Source organism: Mastigoproctus giganteus, chromosome 2 (genome assembly GCF_048544385.1).
Source record: "Mastigoproctus giganteus isolate SK-2022 chromosome 2, ASM4854438v1, whole genome shotgun sequence".
Taxonomy (NCBI): Eukaryota; Metazoa; Arthropoda; class Arachnida; order Uropygi; family Thelyphonidae; genus Mastigoproctus; species Mastigoproctus giganteus.
Window position 1 is genome coordinate 139,062,704 of NC_143576.1, and position 26,171 is coordinate 139,088,874.

Here is a 26,171-nt window from a genome sequence, read left to right on the forward strand (position 1 = left end):
ATTTACAGGCCCACTCTATTTCTCTGCACAAATGTTCGTTGTACTCAGAGTCATTAGGCCTATAATACACTCCTACTCTCATTTTCCCTTTCCCAGTATTTATGTCACACCAAACTGACTCAACATTGCACTGTCCACCCATATCAACTGGATGCACTAACTTAGATTTTATGTGTTTCTTAACTAACAGCATAGCCCCTCCTCCCTTTCTACCCTGTCTATACTTTCTGTACCCCCCAAATTCCAATTCTGCACTGCTTATATCTGTGTGACACCATGTCTCTGATATCCCAACAATATCTGTCTTTGATGCCTTGTTCAGCACTTCAAATTCATCAAAGCGGAAGAATCCCATCAGAATTCAGTGTGCTCAACCCATTCAAGGTCTTATACATCTCAATCAGATCATCTAGCAGCTGCCTAGTCTCCAGCCGCTGCAATTTTCAGAACTTAAGCCTTTCTTGGTAAAAGGATCCCTTTGTTCCCCTCACCAATATTGCTGCCCTTCTCTGTACATGCTAAAGCAACTCTACATCCTTCCTAAAATGAGACCTCCAGACCTGTTTCGCAGTACTCAAGGCGTGGCCTGACCAATGCCTTATACAAAGGGATAATCATCTCCTTTTCGCTGCTGGAAAAATTCATGTATATCACAGTGACAATACCCTATGATCTGCTATGGTAGCCTGTCTGCATTGTTCAGAAAACTTCATATCTGACTGCACAATCACTCCTGGGTCTTTTTCATTTTCTAACATAAGTGAAGTACCACACAGTTGGTACATTCCTCTGGGGTTATTTTACCCATATGCAGTACTTTGCATTTGTCAATGTTAAACTTCAGTTACCACTTTTCAGCCCATCTGCCCAACTTTTATAGATCCTGTTGTAGTAGCACACTGTTATTACTGTCATTAACAACCCTGCCAACCTTTGTATCTTCTACATACTTGGACATTAAATCCAATATACCTTCATCAATATCATTGATAAATATACAAAACAACAGTGGGCCCAACACCGAACTCTGTGGGAAACCACTAATAACATTAGTCCATGAAGAGCAGCATCCATTGATTACCACTCTCTGTCTTCTCCCACTCAACCACCCTTTTATCCATTGTATTTCATTTATCATTGTATTTATCATTTATCTCGTAATCTGCCTTCGCTTGCCTAATAATTCACTAGTATTTTTATTTAAAAAAAAAAATAATAAAAAATCTGAATTCAAACATGCACTCACCCCACCCATGATGTTTGTGAGATACAGTAAATAAAATATATTCTTGATGTTAATATTATTATTATTTTTTTTTTAATTTAAAGTTGTTACAGTTCAACAGTTTTAATATCTATTAACACTGGTTACAGATTATGTGGCTCCTTCCAGTGCTACTTCAGTCTGAGCTTGTGCAAAGAATGGGCCTTGATTGCAGTATTCTTTTAATTTTAAAATAGCCTCTGTACTAAAGGAACTATATATGGTTGGTGATTCAACTAGTGCTTGAATAACATCATACTTTGCTTCTTTCCCTTCCTTGTTTGTTTCTGTTGATCGATCTAATATGTACTCCAGAAATCCTCCAAATGATGCCAATTCCTTTTGGCCCCATTGCTGAGCTGCTATAACTCTGATAACTAAGAGTGCAGAACAACGAAGATCAGTAAAAGGCTGTTTACATATGTCTAGCAACAGCTGTGTGGGTTCTTTGGCTAATGATCTGTACCAATTTTCTGTTAAGATTTCAAGGTCTGGAGAATTTTCTTCTTTCTATAAAATAAAGAAAAGCAAAATGATATATAATAAAATGAATATTTAAACTATATGTCATTATAAGGATTTGACAATCTATGTAGAACTTCAACACTTTGCAATTAAGAGATATTGTTCAAGGCTTGGAACTTAACAAATATCAGATGAACTGATGAGCCTAGTGGCAGAGAAAAAAACTACATGGAAAGCATATAAATTATCAGATGCTGAGAAGAAAATATATAGGATGCAATAAATTCTCAGGAACACAAGAAATCCAGCCTGCAGTTAGGCTAAGGCAGATTATGAGAAATCTCTGGCAAAGAATCCAGAGAAAAGTATCAAAACTTCTTTACTTATGTTAACACTAGCAGGAAAAGGATAAATCACATTGGTCCACTAGATATGAATGATGTAATTGTTAATGATCATGTTCAGGTTGCTCACAAACTGGATAGGTATTTTGCATCTATATTCACACGTGAAAATATTTTTTTAAGAATAGGGATACCAGAAGCATATCAAGGCACCTGGGGCTGATGGAAGCTGTCCAATTAGATTAAAAGAAGAGGTAAGCAAACCTTTGGCCATAATTATGAGAGCATCTTTGAATTGGAGAGGAAGTCACTATGGATTGCAGATGAAATTTGAAACCTGTCTAAAATGTTCTAACCACTAATTTGTTACTACTTCAGCTGATTTTCTCTCTATAATAATACACTATTTTAATTATTTAAATTATGAAACTGTCAAAAACCAATTAATTTATTTACATAAAAAGCACAGTTTAAATCTTTAATTGCAAGGTTTTCATTTTAATGTAAATTAAAATATTACATTACCTTAATCTCTAAAATATGGGCAACTGCTGTGAGACTCCTAACTCGAATATTGCTATGTCCACTACTGATTTCTTGTCCTAATATATTCAGACATCCTGACATTTCACTATCTGAAAGAAATATTGTTATATGAAATTGTATAATTATAATGTTTTAACATAGGCCAAGAATGATTTGGGAGACTGGCTAATTATATGTGGTCTTTAGCAATTTATACACCCCAAGCTTTCTTTTCTACTTTCAAAAATTATATTCATTTTTTATTACCACATGCAAATTTTTTTTTGCAAAATATAATTCTCTTATATATATGTTTTTGAATATAACAGACAAAAATGACTACTTAAATACAAACATACAAAACAGTGGTTTCCACCCTTATTATCACAAGGGTGAAATCACTGTTGATTTTAATAGTATGACTATGAACAGAGAATAAAACTTCCAGAAGTGCTCAAAATGCTGAATGCAAGGTAGTATTAGTAGTGGAAATGATTTAAGGAAGCAAGTTCACAGAGCTTCAGCTAAAAAAATTTAAAAAATCTTCTTTAATAATCTAACTCTTCCTTAAATTTATTCAAACTACCTACTTCCAAAACACCACATAGAAGTTTGCTTCAACAATCAACTACCATCTGAAATCAAACTTCTGCACATCTATCCTGTGACCATCTTTCCTCAATTTCTATCCCATCTCCCTTACATACGTTGTCTGTGCAAATATAAGATAACAACAACATTTTGCTTATTCAATCCATTGAATACTTTAAACACCTCAATCAGATCTACTCACAAATTCCTAGTTTCCACATGCTGAAATTTTAAGAACTGAAGTTTTTCATGGTAAGAGTACCCCTTTTGTTTCCCAAACTAATCTTATTTCTCTTTTTTGCACCCATTCCAGTAGATCAACATCCTCCATAAAATGAAACTTCCAGACCTATATGCAGTACCTAAGATATGGCCTAACGATTGTCTTATACAGCAGAATAATTACCTCCTTATCAATGCTAGCAGAATTATTGTACATATCATTGATAGAACTCTAAGCAATGTCCTAGAAGCCTGTCTGTACTACTCTAAAAACTTTACATCTGACCCCACAATTATCCCCAGGTCGTTTTCATTCTCCACTGGCTTGAGTGTGGCACCACACAGTGGGCATGTTCTTCTGGGATGATTGCTACCCTATATGCAGTAACTTGCATTTGTCAATATTAAATTTCAATTGCCACTTCACTTCTTGGCCCATCTGCCTAATTTTTCTAGATCTTGTTGCAGTAGCACCTAAGTATCAATTTGTAAACTTAGACATTAAGCTCAATATGCCTTCATCAATATCATTAATAAATATAGAAAACAACAATTGGCCCAGCACTGAACATGGAGGGGGGCTATACTAATAACATTAATCCAAAAAGAGCAGTGTCCATTGATAACCACATTCTATCTTCTCTCATTCAACCACCCCCTTTATCTATAGCAGTAACTTGTCCCTGCTCTTTATACAGCAGTCTTCCATGTGGAACAGTATCAAAAGCTTTTCTGAAATCTAAGCATATGATGTCAAAATTATATTTTGCATCCAGTTCCTCTGTTATTATGTCACAGTATCCAATCAAATTGGTCACACAAGATTGCCTCTTAACAAATCCAGGCTGTGATTATCATATAACTGCATTCTTCCTGTCTATATGGTCCTAAATTACCTCTTTAATCAGGGACTCCATTATTTATCCAGGAACAAAAGTTAAGCTTACAGTGTGATTACTCACTTCACCCTTTATCTCTCTGGAACTGGGAAGACACGAGCACATCTCCAATCCGTATGGACCTCTCATCACGGACCCTCTCGTAATTATAGCTAAAGATGTGCTTACCTATTTTGCTGCCTCTCTTAATATATGGATGGATCCCAGATGTCTTATTTACTTTCTGCTTCAATAATTTCTCTTCTACTTTCCATTTAATTATCGCAAAATCATTTAGCTCGCAGTCAGAATTTGATATACTTCTGGTATCTCCATCCCTAAAAAAATTCATGTGTGCATGTAGATGAAAAATATCTGTTCAGTTTGCTTTTGACACTGTTCCACATGAAATACTGCTGTACAAATTAGAGCAGTGTCAATTAAGGGCAAGTTACTGCTATGGATAAAGGTGGTCGAGTGGCATAAGATGGAGGGGTTGTTATAAATGGGCACTGCTCTTCTTGAACTAATGTTATTAATGGAGTCTCTCAGAGTTCAGTGCTGGGTCCCTTACTGTTTACAGTATTTATTAGCAATATTATGAAAGTGTATCATGTTTAATGTCTAAGTATGCAGATGATATGAAGGTATGCAGGTTGGTTAATGACAGCAATCAGGGGTATGATGATGCAACAAGACCCAGTAAAGAGTTGGACTAAAGAGTTGGACAGTTTGGCTAGTGGCAATTAAGGTTTAACACTAGTAAATGCAAGATACTGCTGCATATGAGCAGCAGTAATCCCAGAATATGATTTGGAATATGTGCATGATTATAATGTAAAGAATATAAATAGATATTCGTCAAAAACTGAGAGTTGGGAAAAGTTTTATGGGAAAGTTATTGAAAAAATGGATAAAGCAAAACAAGATGAATGGCATAATATGAATGCAGACAGGAAAGTAGAAATTCTTAAAAATACATTACAAGAAGCTTACAGAGTTTCGATGAGAAGAATTAAACATCTCGAATGACCTGTTCCATGGTGGAGCCAGGACTTGACTAAACTGAGAAAAGATGTGTAGGTTGCCAGGAGACAGCTTCGATGGTCTCGTAGGCTAAGAATGCTGGATATGGCTTCTTGGTATAAAAGCAAATACAGTGACATTAGGAAACAATATAATGGGCTAACGGTTAAAAGTAAAAACAAAGCATGACAAGATTTTGTACAGAAGGAGGAGCAGACTTCATGGGGTTCTGTGTTTAAGATTGCCATGGATAGGATGAAAGTAGAATTAGGCGATTTAGAGCAAGTAGGACATACGGCAATTGATATTCAAGGAAGTGAAACTGCTGGTTGATATGACACAAAATAGATTTTCTATTGTGTCATATCAACCAGTAGTTTCACTTCCTTGAATATCAATTGGAGAAATTCTGAAGAATTAGATGATTATCATAGGAAAGAAAGGAAAGAAAACAATGAGTATATCATCACTGGATGATGCAATCAAGGCTATGAAAGTTAATAAAGATCCAGGAATCAATGTGATTGAGATGGATGTAGTGAAAAGGCTTATTAAGATAAGACTGCAAGTTTTGAGGTCAGTTTTTAATGAATGTCTGAAAGAAGGTCAATTTTCTGCTATTTGGAACTGTGCTGTCCTGAAGATTTTTAAGAAAGATACTGGTTGAGCAGCAAATGATATAGGCTCATATAGACTGATTGCACTGTTATCAGTTTCAGGAAAATTACATGAGTGGTTAGTAATTAAAAGACTGAAGGAAAGGCACCAAGACCAAGGGCTGGTGTCCGAACTGCAATTTGGTTTTGTACCAGGAAAATCAATGGAAGATGCCCTGTAGATTAATGCAGACAGTAGATGAAGCTAATTCTTCTTATGTTATGGGATTATTTATTGACTTCAAGTCATCTTTCAATAATTTATGGTGGCATGGGATTTTGAGGCAATTAAGAATAATGCACAGTTCTATGAATATGTACAATGTTGTGAAGGATTACTTTTCGAACAAAACAGTCATAGTTCAGAAAAGGTTTGCACAGATCGAGAGGGCTATGCAAAAAGGATGGCCTCAGGGTTCGATTTTCAGTCCAAGTTTTTGGAATATTGTGATGGAACAGTTGTTGTGGACCTTGTGTAGCCTAAAAAAAGCTTTTGCATATGCCAAAGATTTACTGATTTTGGTGGAGGCAGACTCCAGGCATCAGCTGGAAACAAAGTCAAAAAGTATCCTGAATGCTGTTCAGGAGTGTACATGAAAAAATAAGTTGAAAATCTCAATACCTAAGTCCAAATGTATGTTACTCAAAGGTAGGCTAAGTGAAAGTAGATACTCCATGATTAAAGGAAAAGGGATCACATTGGCATATTCTAAGATGGTGAAATACTTAGGAGTCATTATTGATGAGAGGTTGTCTTTCCTTGATCATGAGTGGTTAGTAATCATGAGTGGTTAGTAGATCATGTGAGGTTCCTGTGAAATAAAGTAAAGAATATTTATATGAAATTACAAAAATTGCTACACGCAAGTTGGAGAATAAAAGGAAAGCATTTAAATATGTTGTATGAATGTTTATTTGTTCCCATAATAACCTATGCGGCAGGACATAAAGTTTCAATCAGAAGGCAGTTGTTAGCTGCACAAAGACTAGTCCTATTGAGCATCACTAAGGTGAATAAAACTTTGTTGAATGATGTACTGCATGTTTTATCCAGAGCGAGATTCCAGCAGATTTGTTAGTGGTTAAGAGGAATTTTGAATATGCTGTAAGGGAATGAATCTTAACAACATTAATGGGAAGAGAGGTAGGAGAGTTGGAGCATACCCTACCCATCAGGATAGCTAGGAATAAAATTTCACAAAGTAGCTTTAGACTATGGCAGGATTGGTGGGATAAAGCAGATCATGGGAGAGACATTTACAGATTCATCCCAAAGGTCAATAGTGCCGATCTTAAGAAGAGACTGTGGTGTGGAGACCAATGTAGTGACTTTAAAAACTAGTCATGGACTCAAGGAAAAGTTGAAATACTTTAATTTGGTGGCCTAATATAATATAAGTGACATGCTGTTGTGGGCAGGTTGACTCTAGTTAACATGTTATGTTTGAATGCCCGAATTATTATGATCGAGGTTTAATCTAACATTACTAAACTAATTTTGCATAAACAAGATTTTAGGGATTTTTTTTTAATTTGTAGACAGTTTTCAAAGAAAGGTAGTCTACACAGTGTACATAGAGGAATGGTTGAGCTCTGTAAAAATTTGAAGAAATTTTATGTAGTCAGATTAATTAGTGTATAATGTAAATAATGTAAAGTGTATGCATATTGTGTAGATACAATTATGTAAAATGTATATATCCATGTAAATAGCATACACATTTTATGTACTCTTTAACAATTGTGTTAAACATTATATCCACGAGGTCTCCCGGATAATGCATAAAGTAGATTGTTGTGGGGGGGTCTAAACTGCGGAACATTATGATAGCGTATAATAACAATGATGTAAGTGCATATGGATGTCAGTCCAGAAAGCTCCGTATTGTATGGTTAAATAAATGAAATGAAATGTCCAAAAACCAAACTAGATATCTGGACTACAGAACTTTATAACTAGGCACCTTAGAGAAGATTTAACTGAGATGAGAAGGCAGCTTTAAGAAGAGAAAATAAAATGAATGAGGGATGAAATATTCACTGTTATGATTCCAGAACTAAGAGATGCAAATTCAAATTGAAGGGGAACAGGTTTAGACTGGATTGCAGGAAGTCATGCAAATTGCAGCATCTGGAGAAAAGACACCTGCACGGTGATCTTGTTGAGGTGTTTAAGGCTTTGAATGGATTGAACAAGCTCGATGCTGATGACCTTCTTCCTCTTGCTCAGACTACACACGAGGGGTAATAAATTCAAATTGAGGAAGGATGGTTGCAGCACAGATGTGCGGTGGTTGATCATTGGAACAAACTTCCATCTGTTGTTGTGCAAGTGGGTACTACTTTGAATAAATTCAAGGAAGAACTAGACAAATTAATGGAAGGGATGGGCAGGTGATGTGGGAGTTTTTTATATATTTTTTTTTTTTTGCTGATGCTTAATAAAGCTAGCTTTCTTACATCATATGCCACTATTACTACTAATAATAATACTGTTTTCTTTTAGCCAATAAGTTGTTAATTACTAGGATAAGTTGCCTCCATGGGTGGGTCAGGTGAAAGCTTGGGGAAATTCAAAGATCAGCTAGATTAGTATTTAAGGGAGGAGAGGGGTCAAACAGGTTGTGTGTTATTTATTTATCTTTTTTTAATTAATTAATTAACTATTTTTTGGCTGGCACAACAAAAGCCTAGTGTTTCTATGCACCATATGGCTAATTCTATTTTTAAGATTCAGATCCCTACTTCTACCCCCCGGTAGTGGGGTGTAAAACTTGTTCTCTGAATGGCACTGTTGGATGGCAAACAGGTTCTCTTAATATGATTATATTTAAGTTAAAGTTAAATAATATTTAACTTAATTCTCTTGAAATTCATTTGGCAGCTGTGCTTCTTTACTCATATGCTCAGTGTAATGAATGAGCATTCCATGTTTTGTGGCCAGTGACTTTTTACCACAATAAGTAAATGCTACAATCTTATAAATTCACAACAAAGTCCATCAACTGCCAAACATACCATGTGCTTGTTCATACACTGAGAATACAGTGAAGAAGCAAGCCGCAATTATCAAATTTATTTCTAATATATAATATCTAATATTAAAGCTAGTACACACAAATATAAGAAAGTTTTTATTTCTAAATAAAAATATGCTTCTATATTTTTACTTTTATTTTTTTTTAAGTGGATAAAACAATAAACATGAATAAAATAATTTTTCAAAATTTTAATAAATAACAAATTATGTACATAAATTAGCAGAAAAGTAGGCACCCAATGCTGACAACTGAACAAGCTACCAGTAAATTCTCATTTACCTTTTACATACATGGATTTGTGTTTAGCTTTAAAATTTATGGAGAAAAAGCACTTGCACAGTGTAATGTTTGTGGCTAGTTTTTGGACATTCTACCTGTAATTAGTACTGTGCTGTACTGTATTGTATTGGGTATATTGTGAAAATTTTTAGATAGTATAAGATATTGGGGTGGGTTTAAGCATACTGCTTAGCTTTAAAATTTATGGAGAAAAGGCACTGTGCAAGTGCCTTTTCTCCATAATGTTTTTGGACATTCTACCTGTAATTGGTACTGTACTGTACTGTACTGTATTGGGTATATTGTGAAAATTTTTAAATAGTATAAGATATTGGGGTGGGTTTAAGCATACTGCTCCTAAAGGATTAGTTTTAATTTTAAAAGTAAGAGACTCACTGATTAAATGTACTTACTTTGATAGAATTAGTCTTACAATTTAATAACCTGATTTTAATCTTACTGAATACAGCCGCTCCCTGGCTTACGTAATACTTGACTTACTGAAATTCGGCTTTACATAAGTTTCTGCCAGCCGGTGCAAACTTAAAAAAATTGTGGAAACATATTTTGCATCCTGTAGGAATAAATGGAGATATTGTGAAAATATCATAATGTGAATCTAATAACACATTGTTTTTTTTGGTAATTCATTCCAAGACCTTGGAAGTTGAAATTTTTGCTATATAACTAAGCTATTTATCTCTCTAAAAGGTCATTTTTATAATGGAAATTGCACTAAACTTTCATCGTTATCATATGTTCCATTATAAGAATCAATTTTGAATGCCTTTGTGATATTTTTCTAAAACACATTTCTGGAGGTCATTACCATAAAACAATAAAAACAATTTGCACTTTCCAGTTTATTGGGCTTTTCTGTTAGCGCAATCTATTGTAAATGGGTAGTAAACTCGATCTTATTGCATCTGCGATAATACTATAACTGGAATTCTGTGAGTTTTTATGTTACAGTATTATGGTGAAATGAGTTCCCCTTCACTGAAATCTTCAGTCATATAAAAAACATAAATAAATTTTCAGAATCTTCTCTTCATTCCTATTTATTTATTACAATGGTGAAGGGAAAGGGACCAATGGAAAGTGCAAGTGCTGGCAGTACTAGGAAACGAAACAAAATTGATTTTGAAATGACGATGATTAATTAAGAAGTACAAAGCAGGGCAAAGTTTGTCATTTGTTGCATGGAATTAGGTCTCGCTGCTTCAACAGTGAATACTATTTTAAGGGACAGCGTGCGTATAAAAGAACATGTTAAAGGATCAACAGTGATTGCAAAACAGCATTCAAGTGCTATATCGAAGATGGAAAAGCTATTAATAATATGGATGGAAAATCAGATTCAGAAGTAAGTGCCTCTGAGTCCAATGGCCATTCAAGCAAAAGCCAGGAGTATTTATGAAGATATACGCAAGTTAGCCGAATATAGTCTTGTCAAGAAGGAACTTAGGTCATGGGATTCATTGATCAAAGAGTGGTGACTGAATTTCCTACGAAGGAAGAAGTGATACCTATTGAAATCCATATGCATCTCAAAAATGTTTATGGTGACAATACTGTAGATGTGAGTACGGTTAGACGTCGGGTTAGACACTTTAAGAATGGGGAAAGTGACATTGTTGACAAGTCCCAAAATGGCCAGCCAGTAATGTCAGTGACAGACAACAAGAGCTGTATCAACGTGCTGATCAAAGAGGACCGCTGCATCACAACACACAAATTGTGCAATGCAATAGATATAGGGGAACCTGCTGGGATTACCATCATAAAGGAACCAGGCTACAACAAGGTTTGCACCCTGTGGGTCCTGAAAATGCTGAAACGAGCACAAAGAAGCCTGGAAAGTCATCTGTATGGAACTTCTCCAGCACTACAAGAGCGAAGAAGAAGTTTTTCTTTCATGCATAGTCAGAGGTGACAAAACCTGGATCCACCATTATGACCCTGAAATGAAGAGATAGTAAATGGAGTGGCATCATCAAAATTCACCACGCAAGAAGAAGTTCGAAAGACAGCCTTCTGTTGTCATGGCGACAGTATTTTGGGACAAAGATGGAGTCTTGCTTGTGGACTTCTTGGAATGTGTCACCACAATAAACTCAGAATGATGTGTGGTGACGTTGAAAAAGTTGAAAGCCTACATCCATAGAGTTTGACCGAACAAAAACCTTAATAAGGTTCTTTTTCCTGACAACACATGACCCCACACCAGTCTGCACACAGTGGAGGCCATTGCAAAACTGGGGTGCACTGTCTTCCTCTCCCCTCTCATAGCCTAGATCTTGCACCTTCCAACTATCACCTCTTTGACCCGCTGAAGGATGCACTCCATGGAACCCATTTTGCGGATGACAACCAGCTCAAGCACAATGTTTGTGAAGTCCTCCGGAGCAAGAGTAAAGACTTTTACAGGATTGGAATACATCTGACTCAGAGATGGCAGAAGTGCATAGAAAATGATGGTGACTTTGTGGAAAAATGACTATGCTTATTAATGATTGTTTGTTAATTTGATGTAAAAGGCATAGTTGTGAATAAAAATTTTTTGAGTTAAAAAACAGGAGGCATTACTTTCATACAGCACTCAATAGTATGAGGAGCTGTACCACAGAGTGATACTGATATTGAAAATAATAAAATGAATGATTTTATATGTTGCAAATACGTAGTAACAGTGATATAGTTGAGGAAATATGTAAAGCAGAAATAAATTGTTGTTTGGAAATTATTAATTGAATATATGGTAAGACCCCGTATCCACAAGGGATACGTTCCATGACCTACTGTGGATGGCTGAAACCACAGATATAAGCGACACCTGCTGACCCTATACATAATGTGATTTTCTTGTACATACATACATATAATAAAGTTTAATTGATAAATTAAACTTTAATTGATAAACCAGAAAGAATTCATAAATATAAAGTATTTCAATATTTCAAAGAAGCTTCAACTGCTACTTCCTGCATTTTGTCTCACGAACTTGAGGTGATACATCGTGATGGAAACTAAATCCTTATTGATTGGAATGACGAACCTACTGTGTTAGAAATCGTAAATAGTGTTTATAGTATGTAGTTTGACTCTAGTGCTTCAGCTGTGCCGTGCCATTGAATACCTATCTAACAACGAAATTAAGCGATTGCTGCAACTACCGAACCTTCTTCTGGTCCGTTGTAGAGTTCTGATATGCCTTTGTTCTAACAGGATTTCCTATCAAACGATGGGAGTGCCAAAGAAATCTTCAACGTTGAAAGAGCTACCCTTGAAGCTGAAGGATCTATTGAGGATGCGCCTCGACATCTCCTAATCCTGCTCACAGGATAGGAATTGCTAATCCTAAATTAGGATAGGATTGCACCGTGACATGTGGTTTCTACAAAGGCTGAAAATTGCCTCCACCTGTTTTTTTTTTTTTTTTTTTTCCCTCTCTCTCACTTTTATCTTTTCTCAATTTCTCTTAACTTCCTTTTATTACAGCGGGTCCCTTCTCTGACCCCCCCGCTGCACTTCTTTCCTTCCACACCACCCTAACTTTTCCAGCTATTTTTATTTATTTATTTTATTATTTTTGTTTTATTTTATTTTACTATTATTATTATTATTTTATTTATTTATTATTTTATTTTATTTATTTATTTTTTTTTTCTCCTAACTTTGCCTATCCTGGAACTTTGTTTCGGTATAGACTAGCATGAAGGTAGAAGATCCTGGCCGCCTCCACGTGGCGGGGATGGGGGGGGATGGGAAGCTGTGACCAGGTGTTGCTGCTTCCCACTTGCTAAGAGCCAGGTACCGGCCGACTACATAACAACAGAACACATCATAACATTTACACACCCAACACACTACATACAAATGGCCGGTTCTGGCGTGAGCCTCAAAACAAGAAGTAGTAGCGGCTAATGGGGGAAACCCTGGGGTCCGCCACAACAACACATGAATATCCCCTGAATATCCCCCGATAAATTAAACACACAGTAAGACATTACCAACATTAAATACAGTAATAATAAATCATAAATAATAAATCAGAAATCATAAAATTCAAATAATAACTGGAATAGGTATAAACAGATATTTTGCAAATCGTAAATAAGCAACAAGAACCGGCATTATAAGTCATCATTGGGAGATTAGTGTACCTATTATCTTGCAACCCTCGCTGTCTTCACACCTACCGCTCAAAACAAAAAAAAAGAAAAAAAAGAGACCAAATATTTAGTTTGATTTAGTGCATCGGGTCAATTGTTGTTCAAATTTTGTTTCATTATTTATGTCAGGGATGTCAGAATTTATTTTTTTTTTAATTTTATAGTAACTTTTTTTTTATAGTAACTATTTTTTTTTTTTTTGTTTAGAAATTGCGAAAATGATGGGCAAACGCAAGAGTTGTGCTTTCAAATTAAACAACAACTTGAAATTATTCAAAAGTTTGAAAATGGTGCATCCGTTAAATCTCTAAACCAACCCACAAATTCCAGTCAATATCTGGGAAATTAAAATCCCCCATTATAAGACACACTGATTTACTGGCTCACTCTATTTCCCTGTACAGTTTCTTATTATACTCATCAGAGCCATTAGGCCTATAGCACACTCCTACTCCTAATTTTGATCCCCCAATGCTTATTTAACAGACATTAATTATTTAAAAAGTGTAATCAAAGGGTGCTAAAATATTCAAGAATTATAAATCTACTAATTTAACAATATCTCTCTATACATTAAAAAAGTTTTCCTCTTAGTGATATTTATTCAAGCCAATGAGAGAATTGGGCAGGGCAATTACATCACTACAAATATGCAGGTTTTAGATTATTACATAGATCATTTCCTGATTTGATTTCAATCAGTGAGTTATGTTAGTATAAATGTTATTATTATACAAATAACATTATACAATACAAAACTATACAAACATTTACAAAAAACTAAACTATTTACAATCATATCTCTACTATATCGGGACGATGGGTTTCTTCATCGGCTGACAGACATTAATATACAAAAAACGTTACAATGGAGCATCAAATGATGCAGGGTGTGGTCATGTATTAGACAGTGAAGCACATGCACAAGGTTGGTGAATGTTAAATGAAAGGAACACAAATGGGTTATTGGGAAGAATCTGGACAATGTAGAGGGTACATGGGATGCATGCCAACGTTCTAAGCATTGAAAGACAACTGCCTCCATAATGTTCATCAACCTCATGAATGTGCTCCACTGCCTAATACATGACCACACCCGGCATTATTTCATGTTCCATTGTAAAGTCAGCTGATAAAAGGACCCAATATAGTTGTTTAATATTTTCTAAATATTTTAAATATTTGTATAGTTTGTAAATGCAACAATATTCCTCATGCATTATGGAACCTAAAGCAAATGGCCTTTTCCTAAGTGATCTATGTAAATAATTACATAGTGATATTCATTCAACCTTGAGAATGCCACGTGGTAGGGTGAGGCCAATGGGAGAAGAGGGATGGAGGTCATGTAGTACAAGTGGGCAGGAAAATTACGTCACTACAAATACACAGGTCAATAATTACATAGGTCATTTCCTAATTAGATATCGATCGGTGCATTTCAACAAGTATGTCTTTTACAGAGAAAAGATTTGACTCATTCTGTCATAACTCAGATTAGCTAGTGAAGGTTTGTTGTTTGTTTGTTATTTGGAGCATTAGCAACTAAGGCCATATTGCTCCGGGATATGCGGTGGTCATTCCCTGACCTTTCCACATCCTCCGTATTTGGTGGTGATGGGCTGGAACCCTGGTCTAATCAAGAAGCGTGTGTCCTTCCCACCTGGCTACGGAGGAGCCTGCTAGTGATTTAACTTTGTATGTCATATTATCTAGTTCAGCTGTATACATATGTATGTAATAAATTTCATGTTTTATTTTCACTTTGAGTCCTGTACTCAGTTTGGTAAAATATTTGTGCTATAAAATAACTGAATCTTGTGCTACATAAATGGACTGAATACTTCTTACGGTATAAGGATGTAGAGTATTTTCTTTTTTTCAATTTATTTCTAAAAAGTAGACTGCTTCGAGTTAATCTACATTGTCTAACTCGATCAAGTCAGGTGGCAAAAGGTGGGGTCTTGATAGGTGTGAAGACACCTAAGAAAAATCTAAATACGTAAATTGATATGCGCACGCGTATACTTAAATACACATGCGCACACGAAAATGGATATGCACATTGTGCACGTGCATAAATTGGCAGCACTTCCATAAAAATCCACAGCACTTCCACAAAAATCCACTACTTGTCGTTTCACAGAAACACTTATTCTAAGTTTGTGTGTGGCCGCTCTCCATTTGCGTAATGGGTAACATCATCTAAAGGCGCATCGGCTGAAGTGAAGACTACTTCCAACATCCATTTGCGCTTGCGCATAGATAAATGCACACGCGCATTTACCTAAACACGCATAAATAAATAAATAAATTTTCTGTTCATACTCCAGGACGACCAAACGGTCAGAGGAGTTTACAAGATACACAGAATACGAGAAACAGCACCATATTAAGCAGTCATTTGCGCATGCGCATACGAAAATCGACATGCATATATGTGAATTGTCATAAACTGAAGATCGCAGCAAGAAAGTGGACTACTTCCAACATCCATTTGTGCACGCGCATACGAGAATGGACATGCGCACGTGCATATGAGAATGGGCATGCGCACATGCATACGAGAATGGACATGCGCACCCGCATATGAAAATGGACATGCGCTTGCACATGTCAATTTACGTATGTGCGCATAGGAAATGGCATCTTGGGCCATTCTGAAGGATCAATTTTCGAAACCTTGGGAACCGGAAGACTGCGAGCACTCTGAAGGGAGTTCCGAAAGGAGTAATCATAGCCCGAATGAAAGGTAGGAAGAGAACCATAAAGAATATAAAAAAAAAAATTTCTGTTTATACTCCTGGTCAGGAGTTTACAAGATACACAGAATACAAGAAACAGCGTATTCAGCAGTCACGGGCTTGAACCCTGGTTACTCAAGACACATGTACTTATGCACCTGTGTACTTATAAATCAAAGATGACAATCATGTCATCTTTGATTTATTTTAAACTTCATTAGAATAAAGTGACCGGTTGCGATATTAAAGGATATCCTAAAGGATAAGATAGACTTTCAAATGTAATCCTATGGCAGGCTTAGAGAGCTTACTAAAATACTAAGTCCATTGATTCCTGATGAGATGAGGACCCAGGAGATCAAATTATCCTATATTCCATTATATTTTATTTAATTATCTTTTTTCATTTTAATTCCAAATCCAGCAAACATCAGAAGAACTAAGACTGAAGGAGACAAGATTGTCTCACAAGGGGAGTGCACAATCATGTCATCTTTGATTTATTTTAAACTTCATTAGAATAAAGTATTCTTTAAATGAAATAAAATATCCAAGCGGTATGATCCAATGTTCAGAAACCCCCTGAGATAATCAAAGAAGACAGTTTGCCTTGATCCTAATCACTGTTTGAAATTCTGCTGTTATCTGCCCCTGTAGCCTAGGGATGAAGATGGAAACTTCCTAATCTAAAGAATGCAGGTTTGGGGTTCATTTTTGTACTGTGGTACTTTTCAATTTTCTTTTGTTTTCATTTTTACTTTTATATTTTAGTTTTTACTTCTGTTCCATTTTCTATTTCATTTTTATTTATTTTATTAATTGACACAATAGTAGACTCCTGATTATCCAGGGTGGATTAAAAATAAAATTGCCGAGGTGATCAAAACTCTGGATAATCTGCAAAATGAAAGAAAGACTCGTAAATGTGACAAACACACAAATTTACACACACACACACACACACACATTTTATTCATATTAATAAATAACACCACAACTAGTTACGGCTCTACTCTGGTTCCCTCGTCACTTACCATGGGAGCCCATATAGGCATGTTGGCTATCTTGAGCCCAAACATTATCAATGGGGCCCAAAATGGAGTATAGTTCTCCATGGAAAAAAGGAAGACCAATCCAGTGAGACTGTTTAGTTCAGTGCCTCTGCTCTTAATGCCCCTGAATATCTTATTTTTTACGCCATTGATTTGCATTCTGCTTGTTCTGCCTCTCAGTCTGCTACCATTAATTTTTGTTTTGAATATCTGTTTAATTAATTTTTCATTTTCCATCCTTTATAAATACTCTTGCCGTTTTCAGCTCACTTTGCTTACCAAGCTTTTTCTTTTTTTTTTTTAAACTTATTCTACAAAGATTCCAATTTTTGATTAGTCCTATTCCTTGCCCAATTGTCAACTCCAATAGATTAAAGTAGGGTTAAAAATTACACTGTAAACAACAGATTTTGCCTTTTGGCCAGAGTATTAGGTGAATCCTTAGATTTACCCCAGGGGCTCATATCTGGTGAGTATGGGCTGGGTGTGGCAAACCCAGGGTCCTGATATGAATATCATCATTCTTCTCTTTCTTGGTGATTCCTTTCTACCTCTCTCTCTCTCTCTCTCTCTCTCTCTCTCTCTCTCTCTCTCTCTCTCTCTCTCTCAGGGTAACTCGGGAATTTTTTTTTTTTTTTTTGGCTGGTGCAACATAAGCCACAGGCTTCCTTGCACCATGTGGCTATAATAATAATGTGCAGTAAGTTTTTATAAGCTCATATAGGAGCAAAATGTTGTTTTGTATTTTTAGTTGGATTAAGCAATTTTAACTAGGTTTGTTCAGAATTTGTGGGCATTGCCTTGCTTTTGGCTAATTTCTCTGCTCCAAATGAATTTGTTTAACTAGCTTCCTATATGTCTTACTTTACTTATCCTATTGTTTATTACCTAGTGTTTATTAAAGGTAGTTTCTATGTACAGGGTGTCTCAAAAATATTGGTACAAACGTTTAGGGGAGGTAGGTAACATCTAAAGGAATGTGAATCGCATAGGAACCCATAACCGGAAACGTCACCGTAAGTCGGTACACGGCGCTGTTCATCAGTTCGCGAGAGGGAAAATTTCTGGTTTACTCATTCAAGCAGTAGTCGCTGCACAAAGAGCATGCGTCGATATACAAACTGTGAGCTGGCAGACATGCACCTAGTGTATGGATTATCAGAGAGCAATGGACGAGCCACTCAACGAATTTATGAAGAACGCTTCCCAGACAGACATGTACTGAACCACCATTTGTTTGCGCATGTGCATCAAAATTTGTGCGATTATGGGTCATTTAGAGGTAACAGGAGAAGTATGGGGAGACCACATTCGACGCGAACTCCCGCCATGCAAAAAAGTGTGTTGAATGCGTCCAGAATAATCCTGCTACCAGCACATGTGCCATTGCCTCTGCCTTAGGAGTGTCTCATTGCAGTGTACAGCGTGTCTGGCACAACGATTCCTTACACCCCTTTCATCTCCAAAGGGTTCAGTTACTGCTTCCTCAAGATCATCCTGCACGTGTGGCTTTTGTGCAGTGGTTTCTCCAAGAAAGTGTTCAAGGCTTGAATTTTCCAGCCTATGTTTTGGTCACGGATGAGGCTTATTTCACTTGGGAAGGCTTATTCAATCAGCACAATGCTCATGTGTGGGCTCACGACAACCCACACGGTGTGCACCCCCATGCGGCACAACATCGCTTCACAATAAATGTGTGGGCAGGTATGGTCGGTGACTGCTTAGTCAGCCCATACCTGTTACCATCCCGCATGAACTCCACTAAATATTGGATCTTTCTTGAGCAAGTTGTAACTTTTAAAGGTATCTCATAAGTATTGCTCTGTTGAATATGTTTATTTTGATAATTTTGTGAGCACAGGAAGTCATCATCATTCATTGTAGTCATGTTCCTAGAACTGCAATGGACAACAAAAGCAACAAGCAGTAAGGACGATCAACCTCTGTATGTATCGCCTTGTGTATGACACATTGAATGAAAGATATGTTCCAAGAGGCAAAAAAAATATACTTATGTTCGAAAAAAGTGCAGATGTTCTTTAAGATCACACTTATCACTTTCAGTAAATAAATATTACTAAATATAAAAACGATTGGCAGCTCAATACCTTTCTTAGTCAAAGTTCTCAAGTTGCCAACTGTTTATCTTCTTAGATGGGGTGAGCAGTGGCAATTGTAGTATAATATTGACAAATGCAAAGTACTTCATATAGGGGAATAGTAATTCCAGATTGATATACCAGCTGGGTGGTACTACACTCAGGACAGCAGAAAATGAAAAAGACCTGGGGTAACAGTGCAGTCAGAATGAAATTCTCTGAGCAATGCAAGCAGACAGTCAGGACAGCTCATGGAATGTTTTGTCAATGATATATAGGAATTTTGCCAGCAAGGATAAAGAAGTGATAATCCCATTGTACTAGACAATGATTAGGACACATCATGACTTAATCATATACTGCATGCAGGTGCGGCCACCTCATTTTAGGAAGGACACTGATCTGTTGCAATGGGTGCAGAGAGGAGCAACAAGATTCATGTGGGAAGCAAAAGGGCACTCTTACCAGAAAAGGCTTCAGTTTTACAAATTACAGTGTTTGGGGACTAGGCACCTGCAAGGAGATCTGAATGAGGAGGTGTTTAAGGCTTTGAATGGATTGAGTAAGCTCAATACTGTTGGAATCCTTCCTCTTGCTCACACTGCACACTAAGAGGCATAAATTCAAACTGAGGTTATAGGTTGGATGTGCATAAATTTGCCTTCGACTGAAGCCAAATTTGATGACCAAAACTGAAGCCAGTCAGTAACAAATTTAAAATTGAGAAAGGAGTCTGACAAGGAGACAATATCTCCAAAGTTGTTTACTGCTGCCCTCGAGAAAGCTTTCAGAAAATTAGACTGGTCACAGAAAGGAGTCAATGTGAATGGAGAGTACCTAAACCATTTACGATTTGCAGATGACATTGTGGTCAAAAGCCACGATCCCAAAGAATTAGAGGAAAATCTTAATCAGTTATGCAGAGTTAGTAAGGATTCTGGACTAAAGATGAATATGGCTAAAACAAAAGTAATGATGAACAAGTATGCCACAGAAAGGGATATAATGATTGAAGGAGCAGTAATTGAAAAGGTGAAGTCATATACTTATCTGGGACACGTCATTAGTTGTAATAATGATAAATGGTTGGAAGTCAATAGAAGAATAAATTTTGGATGGATAGCATTCAGGAAATATAGTCAAATACTGAGGAGCAATATCCCAATTTGTCTGAAATGTAAAATAATGAACTAATGTATACTCCCCACCATGACTTATGGTAGTGAAACTTGGGCACTCACGAGCAGGACACACAGCTCGAAGACATGATGACAGATGGACTAAGAAAATAACAGAATGGTACCCAAGAGGAGCTAGAAGAAAACCTGGAAAACAATGACAGAGACGGACAGATGGAATTCAACAAATTCATGAGTTTGTGGGTAGTAAATGGATGGCCATTGCAGAAAACAGAAGGAACTGGAAAGTTGCTGGAGAGGCCTTCATCCTGCAGTGGATTGAAAATGGCTGATGCTGATGATGAAACCAAATTTAGAGAGTGGCTGATTGTTGGAATGAACTTCCATCTGGATAGTATATAGAATTGGATAGCTTGAATAATTTTTAAAAAAGGACTAGATAAACTGTTAGAGGAAATGGAATGTGTTGGTTTTTTTTTTGGTTGATGGTGTATAAGTTTGCTTTCTTGCAACATTTGCCCCTACTACTACTACTAAAGACAAACTTCTTCATATCTATCCTACAACCATCCCTCTATTTGAATTTATGATCCATCACATGTGTAATCTGGCTGAGAGGAAGGATTCCATCAGCATTGAGCTTACTCAATCCATTCAAAGCTTTAAACACCTCAGTTAGATCTCCTCACAGATGCCTAGTCTCCACAAACTGAAATTTGCAGAAGTAAAGCCTTTCCTCATAATAGCAGCCTTTTGTTGTTCTTAATAATCTCATTTCTCTTCTTTGCACCTGTTCCAACAGATCCACATCCTTCCTAAAATGAAGCTTCCAGACCTGTAGACATTACTCAAGATGTGCACAAACCATTGCTCTATACACTTTCTTTTCTCTGCTGGCATAATTCCTGTATATCACTGACAAAGCTCCATGAGCTGTCGTGGCAGCCTGTCTGGCGCCTCCGTAGCCAGGTGGGAAGGAGCAGCAGTGCATAGCACACGCTTCTTGATTAGACTGGGGTTCGAGCCTGTCACCACCAAATACAGAGGATGCGGAAAGGTCAGGGAATGACCACCGCATATCCCGGAGCAATATGGCCTTAGTTGCTAATGCTCCTCAAAACCAAATAACAAATAACAAGCAGCCTGTCTACAATGCTCAGAGAATATATATCTCTGACTGCACAATTACCCAGGTCTTTTTCATTCTCTACTACTCTGAGTATGGTATCATACAGTTGGTATATTAATCTGGGATTACTGCTCCCCACATGCAATACCTTACAATTGTCAATGTAAAACTTCAATTGCCACTTCTTAGCCCATCTGTCTGTTGATGGACAACCACTCCTTTCTCCATGAAAAATTTTCCTCATAAAACCTTTAAAACCACCTGAAAACCTTCCCCCCCCCCCCATCAAGGCATCATCTGAGATAATGAAAATGAGGGGAAAAAAAAAAAAAAAAGAGAATGAAAAGAAGAAAAACAATAAAAATAAGTTTGCTCAAATCAGCTTTCTGCTAGACTAGCAGGTAACATATTAAAATCTGGTGTGTGCATGGAGAGCTTATGTTAAGGCAACAAATATAGATAATTTAGATCTGTTTTATTACAGAAACAATATTTAGAGAACAAATAAAAAAAAAGCCAAGGATATAAGCTGCCATATAAGACATTCCAAGGACCTATCTGCATTATGAACTCAGAAAATTAGAGCACAGCAAGGCCATAATGCACATAGAGCACCACCTACATTTAACTGTGTATAAAGTAATGTATAAGACTAAGCATAATTAGGATCCTGATATGCTGGCAGAAGGGAAGGAACTATTTTATGCAGGCATATTCTGTTAGTAATTAACTAGATAATTCATTTAATGCATGCACATGAAGGAAATTTTTAAAATTTAAATACCTAGTTTTTTTAGCATCCTCTTTCCTTCAGCATGAGATGCCAGTACACCTATGGTATCCACAGCTACTCCCTCAATAATCACATCACTGTCCTTAAGTGATGTGAGCAATATACTGATTACTTCAGGATAATCATCTAGAATCATCTGAGGTCTATAATGCCCAATATGACCAAAAAACTTTAGCAGACCTTGAAGAGAAAAAAATATTTTGTACTGTATTTTTTTATAATTATACAAAATATATATATTTTTTATATAGTCACCACTGAAAATGACATTAAAAAGAAAAATGACTAAGATATATGGGGAGGTTTTTGAGGAAGGACTGTTCAGACAATGTGAGCTGCACATTGTCTGAACAGTCAAATTTTAAGCTATCAACTTCTACTCACCAGCACAATAAACTAGGTATTAATTAACTTATCTTCAAATTTAATTTTAATTAAATTTAATTAAAATTTAATTAACTTATCCTCATTTTCCTAACTTAATCAGACATAACAATTTTATTAAGATAAGTTAGGGAAATAAGAAATGAAGGATAAAGAGTACTGAAAGCAACCCTTTTACTGATAATGGAAAACTACTGATCTCGCACAACTGGCTTATGTTAACTTTGTTGGCTTTTGCTAATCATAATTAACAACCAGCTATCCTCCTATTCTAGCTGCATGTTCAAAAAGAATATTATAATACACTGCTGGGAAGTGATATTCTTGCCATGGATTGTATGGGGGAAAGGGGGGTGGAGTTTATCTAATTGCTTAGAACACCTTCAAAACTCTTATCAAAATAATGCACTTTAATATAAATCAAAATACCAATTAAAAAAAAAAAACATTAGGATTTAGCATTAATAAAGGCACATGATGCCAGAAAGCAAGCTTATATAGCAACAGCCAAAAAAAAAAAAAAAAAAACCCTTCTCATTTCACCCATCCACTTGCTCCAAATGTTGGTCTAGTTCTGCCTTGAATCTATTTAAGCTATCAACATCTAAAAAAACAGATGGAAGTTTGTTCCAGCAAATCAACCAATGGCTGGCTAAAGGAAAACTTCCGCACATCTATCCTACAACTGTCTTTCCTCAATTTGAATTTATGCCCTCTCAGGCAATTATTCTGAGCAAGATGAAGAATCCCATCAGCACTGAGCATGCTCAAAGCATTATACACCTCAATCCGATCACCTTGCAGGTGCCTAGTCTCCAGACACTCCAATTTGCAAACCTAAGCCTTTCTTCGTAAGAGCGACCCTCTGTTCCATTCACTAATCTTGTTGCTCTTCTCTGTACTCATTCCAACAGCTTTACATCCTTCTTAAAATGAGACCTCCAGACCTGTATACAGTACTCAAAGTGTGGCCTGACCATTGCCTTATACAAGGGGATAATCACCTCCTTATCCCTGCTAGAAAAATTCCTGTATATCATTAACAAGACACCATGAGCTACCCTTGCAGACCGTCTGCACTGCTCAGAAAACTTCATATCTGCCTGCACAATTACCCCCAGGTCCTTTTCATTCTCTATCACTGTCAGTGTAGCACCACACAGTTGATACGTTACTCTGGGGTTACTGCTTTCCATACTCAGTATTTTACATTTGTCAATGCTAAACTTCAGTTGCCACCTCTCAGCCCATCTGCTGAACTTTTATAGATCCTGTTGCAGCAGTGTACTGTCATTAGTGTCATTATCAACCCTGCTAACCTTTGAATCGTCTGCAAACTTGGACATTAAGCCTGATACACCATCTTCAATATCATTAATAAATACAGAAAACAACAATGGACAAAACAATGAACCCTGGGGGACTCCACTAATAACATTAGTCCACAAAGAGCAGTGTCCATTGATTACCACTCTCTTTTCTCCCTCTCAACCATCCCTTTATCCATAGCAGCAATTTGTCTCCAATGCCACACTGTTCCAATTTGTGCAGCAGTCTTCCATCTGCAACAGTATCAAAAGCCATTCTAAGATCGAAATATATGATATCAAAATTATTCTTTGCACCCTGTTCCTTTGTGAGCACATCATAGTATCCAATCAAATTGGTCAGATAAGACCTCCCCTTAACAAACCCATGCTGTGCCCAAGCTATAACTGAAGTCTTGTCTAGATGATCCTGCAATGCTTCTTTAACCAGTGCTTCCATTAATTTCCCTGGAAGAGAAGTTAAATTAACAGGTCTATAATTACTTGTGTCGCTCTTTGATCCTCCTTTGTGATTGGGGTCACATTTGCACATCTCCAGTCCATGGGTACCTCCCCTGAGTTCAAGGAAGTTCTCATAATTATGGCTAAGGGTTTGCTTACTTCCTTCGCTGCCTCCTTTAAAATATCTGGATAGATCCCATCCACCCCGGGTGCCTTTTTTTATGTTTATCTTCAACAATTTCTCCTCCACTTTCCTCTCAGTTATTACAAAATCATCTAGCTCACCGCCAGAGTTTAATTCACCTCTGGCATTCCTCTCCCTGAATAACTCCTCATGCGTGAATGTAGCTGCAAAATACTCATTTAGTTTGTTATCCACCTGAGCAGGATCATCAACAGCTGAACCATCAATATCCAGTGGACCAGTCTGATTCATCACTTTCCTTCTAGAATTTACATATGTAAAGAACTCTCGGCTGTTTTTCTTTGCATCCTTTGCCAAAGATTTCTCATAAGCTGCCTGCCTACCCTCCTTTGTAACTTGGTTACAGACCAGCTTATATCTATCATAGGCTTCCGTGTCGCCTGTTAATTTATATGTATCCCATGCATTTTTCTTCTCTGCCACGTCTCATTAGTTTATCTGACATCCACGTAGGCCTAAACCTTGAACAATATTTCTTAGACGGCATGAAAAGCCTAGTAGCTTCCAAGATTAATTCTTTGAATGCTTCTCATTTTGAATTTGCTGTTGGTAACATAATCAGCTGGTCCCACCATATAAAATTTAAATACGGTCTCAGACCACCAAAGTCACCACAAAAGCAAAAACCCTTCCTTTTACCCCTGATGGTAGTTACCTCTTTGAGTAAATCCCACTTATCTGCAGATCCGTAATGCATAAAGAGTCACTGCTGATATTAAATCAAGAGTAAGAGTATTACTCCCTCTAGTTGCCTCCCGAATATGCTGCTGTAGAAAACAATCATCCAATAAATCCACAAAAGCCTTGCTAGTGTGTGACCAATCCACAAATTCCAGTTAATATCTGGGAAATTAAAACCCCCATTATAAGACACTCTGATTTACTGGCCCACTCTATTTCCCTGTACAGTTTTTTGTTATACTCATCAGAGCCATTAGGCCTATAACACACTCCTACTCTCAATTTCGATCTTCCAGTGCTTAGGTCACACCAAACTGACTCGACACTGCACTGTCCAGCCATGTCAACTGGCTGTACGTCCTTGGATTTTTTGTGTTTCTTAACTAATAGCATAACCCCTCCTCCTTTTCTATCCTGTCTATCATTCCTGTACACATTGTACTCCCCAAATTCCAGTTCTGCATTCTTTATATCTGTGTAACACCACGTCTCTGATATCCCAACAATATCTGCCTTGATGTTTTGACCAACACCTGAAACTCATCAAATATATTTACCAAACTCCTATCATTCGTAAGTATACATGTAACACAGCCCATGTATTTACTTGTTCTGAAATGACTCTGGAATACCCTGCACATTGTTTTCCAGGCTCCTGCTCATTCCAATAGCAGTGCAAGAATCACTTCCGCCTGTTAATCTATTAGTCC

The 26,171-nt window shown here is 36.8% G+C and overlaps 1 protein-coding gene across 1 annotated transcript in view; it reads right to left on the reverse strand.

Annotated features, from left to right (window-relative positions):
- Nucleotides 1-1,296: 1,296 nt before the first annotated feature.
- LOC150089603 (26S proteasome non-ATPase regulatory subunit 5) overlaps nucleotides 1,297-26,171 on the reverse strand; it is a 74,392-nt gene continuing 49,517 nt past the window's right edge. The window contains exons 5-7 of the mRNA XM_090368686.1: nucleotides 22,414-22,602; nucleotides 2,599-2,708; nucleotides 1,297-1,774 (exon numbers count right to left, since the gene is read on the reverse strand). Coding sequence (XP_090224812.1) covers nucleotides 1,376-1,774; nucleotides 2,599-2,708; nucleotides 22,414-22,602 — 698 coding nt within the window. The 3' untranslated portion in view covers nucleotides 1,297-1,375. The remainder of the gene's footprint in view (nucleotides 1,775-2,598; nucleotides 2,709-22,413; nucleotides 22,603-26,171) is intronic.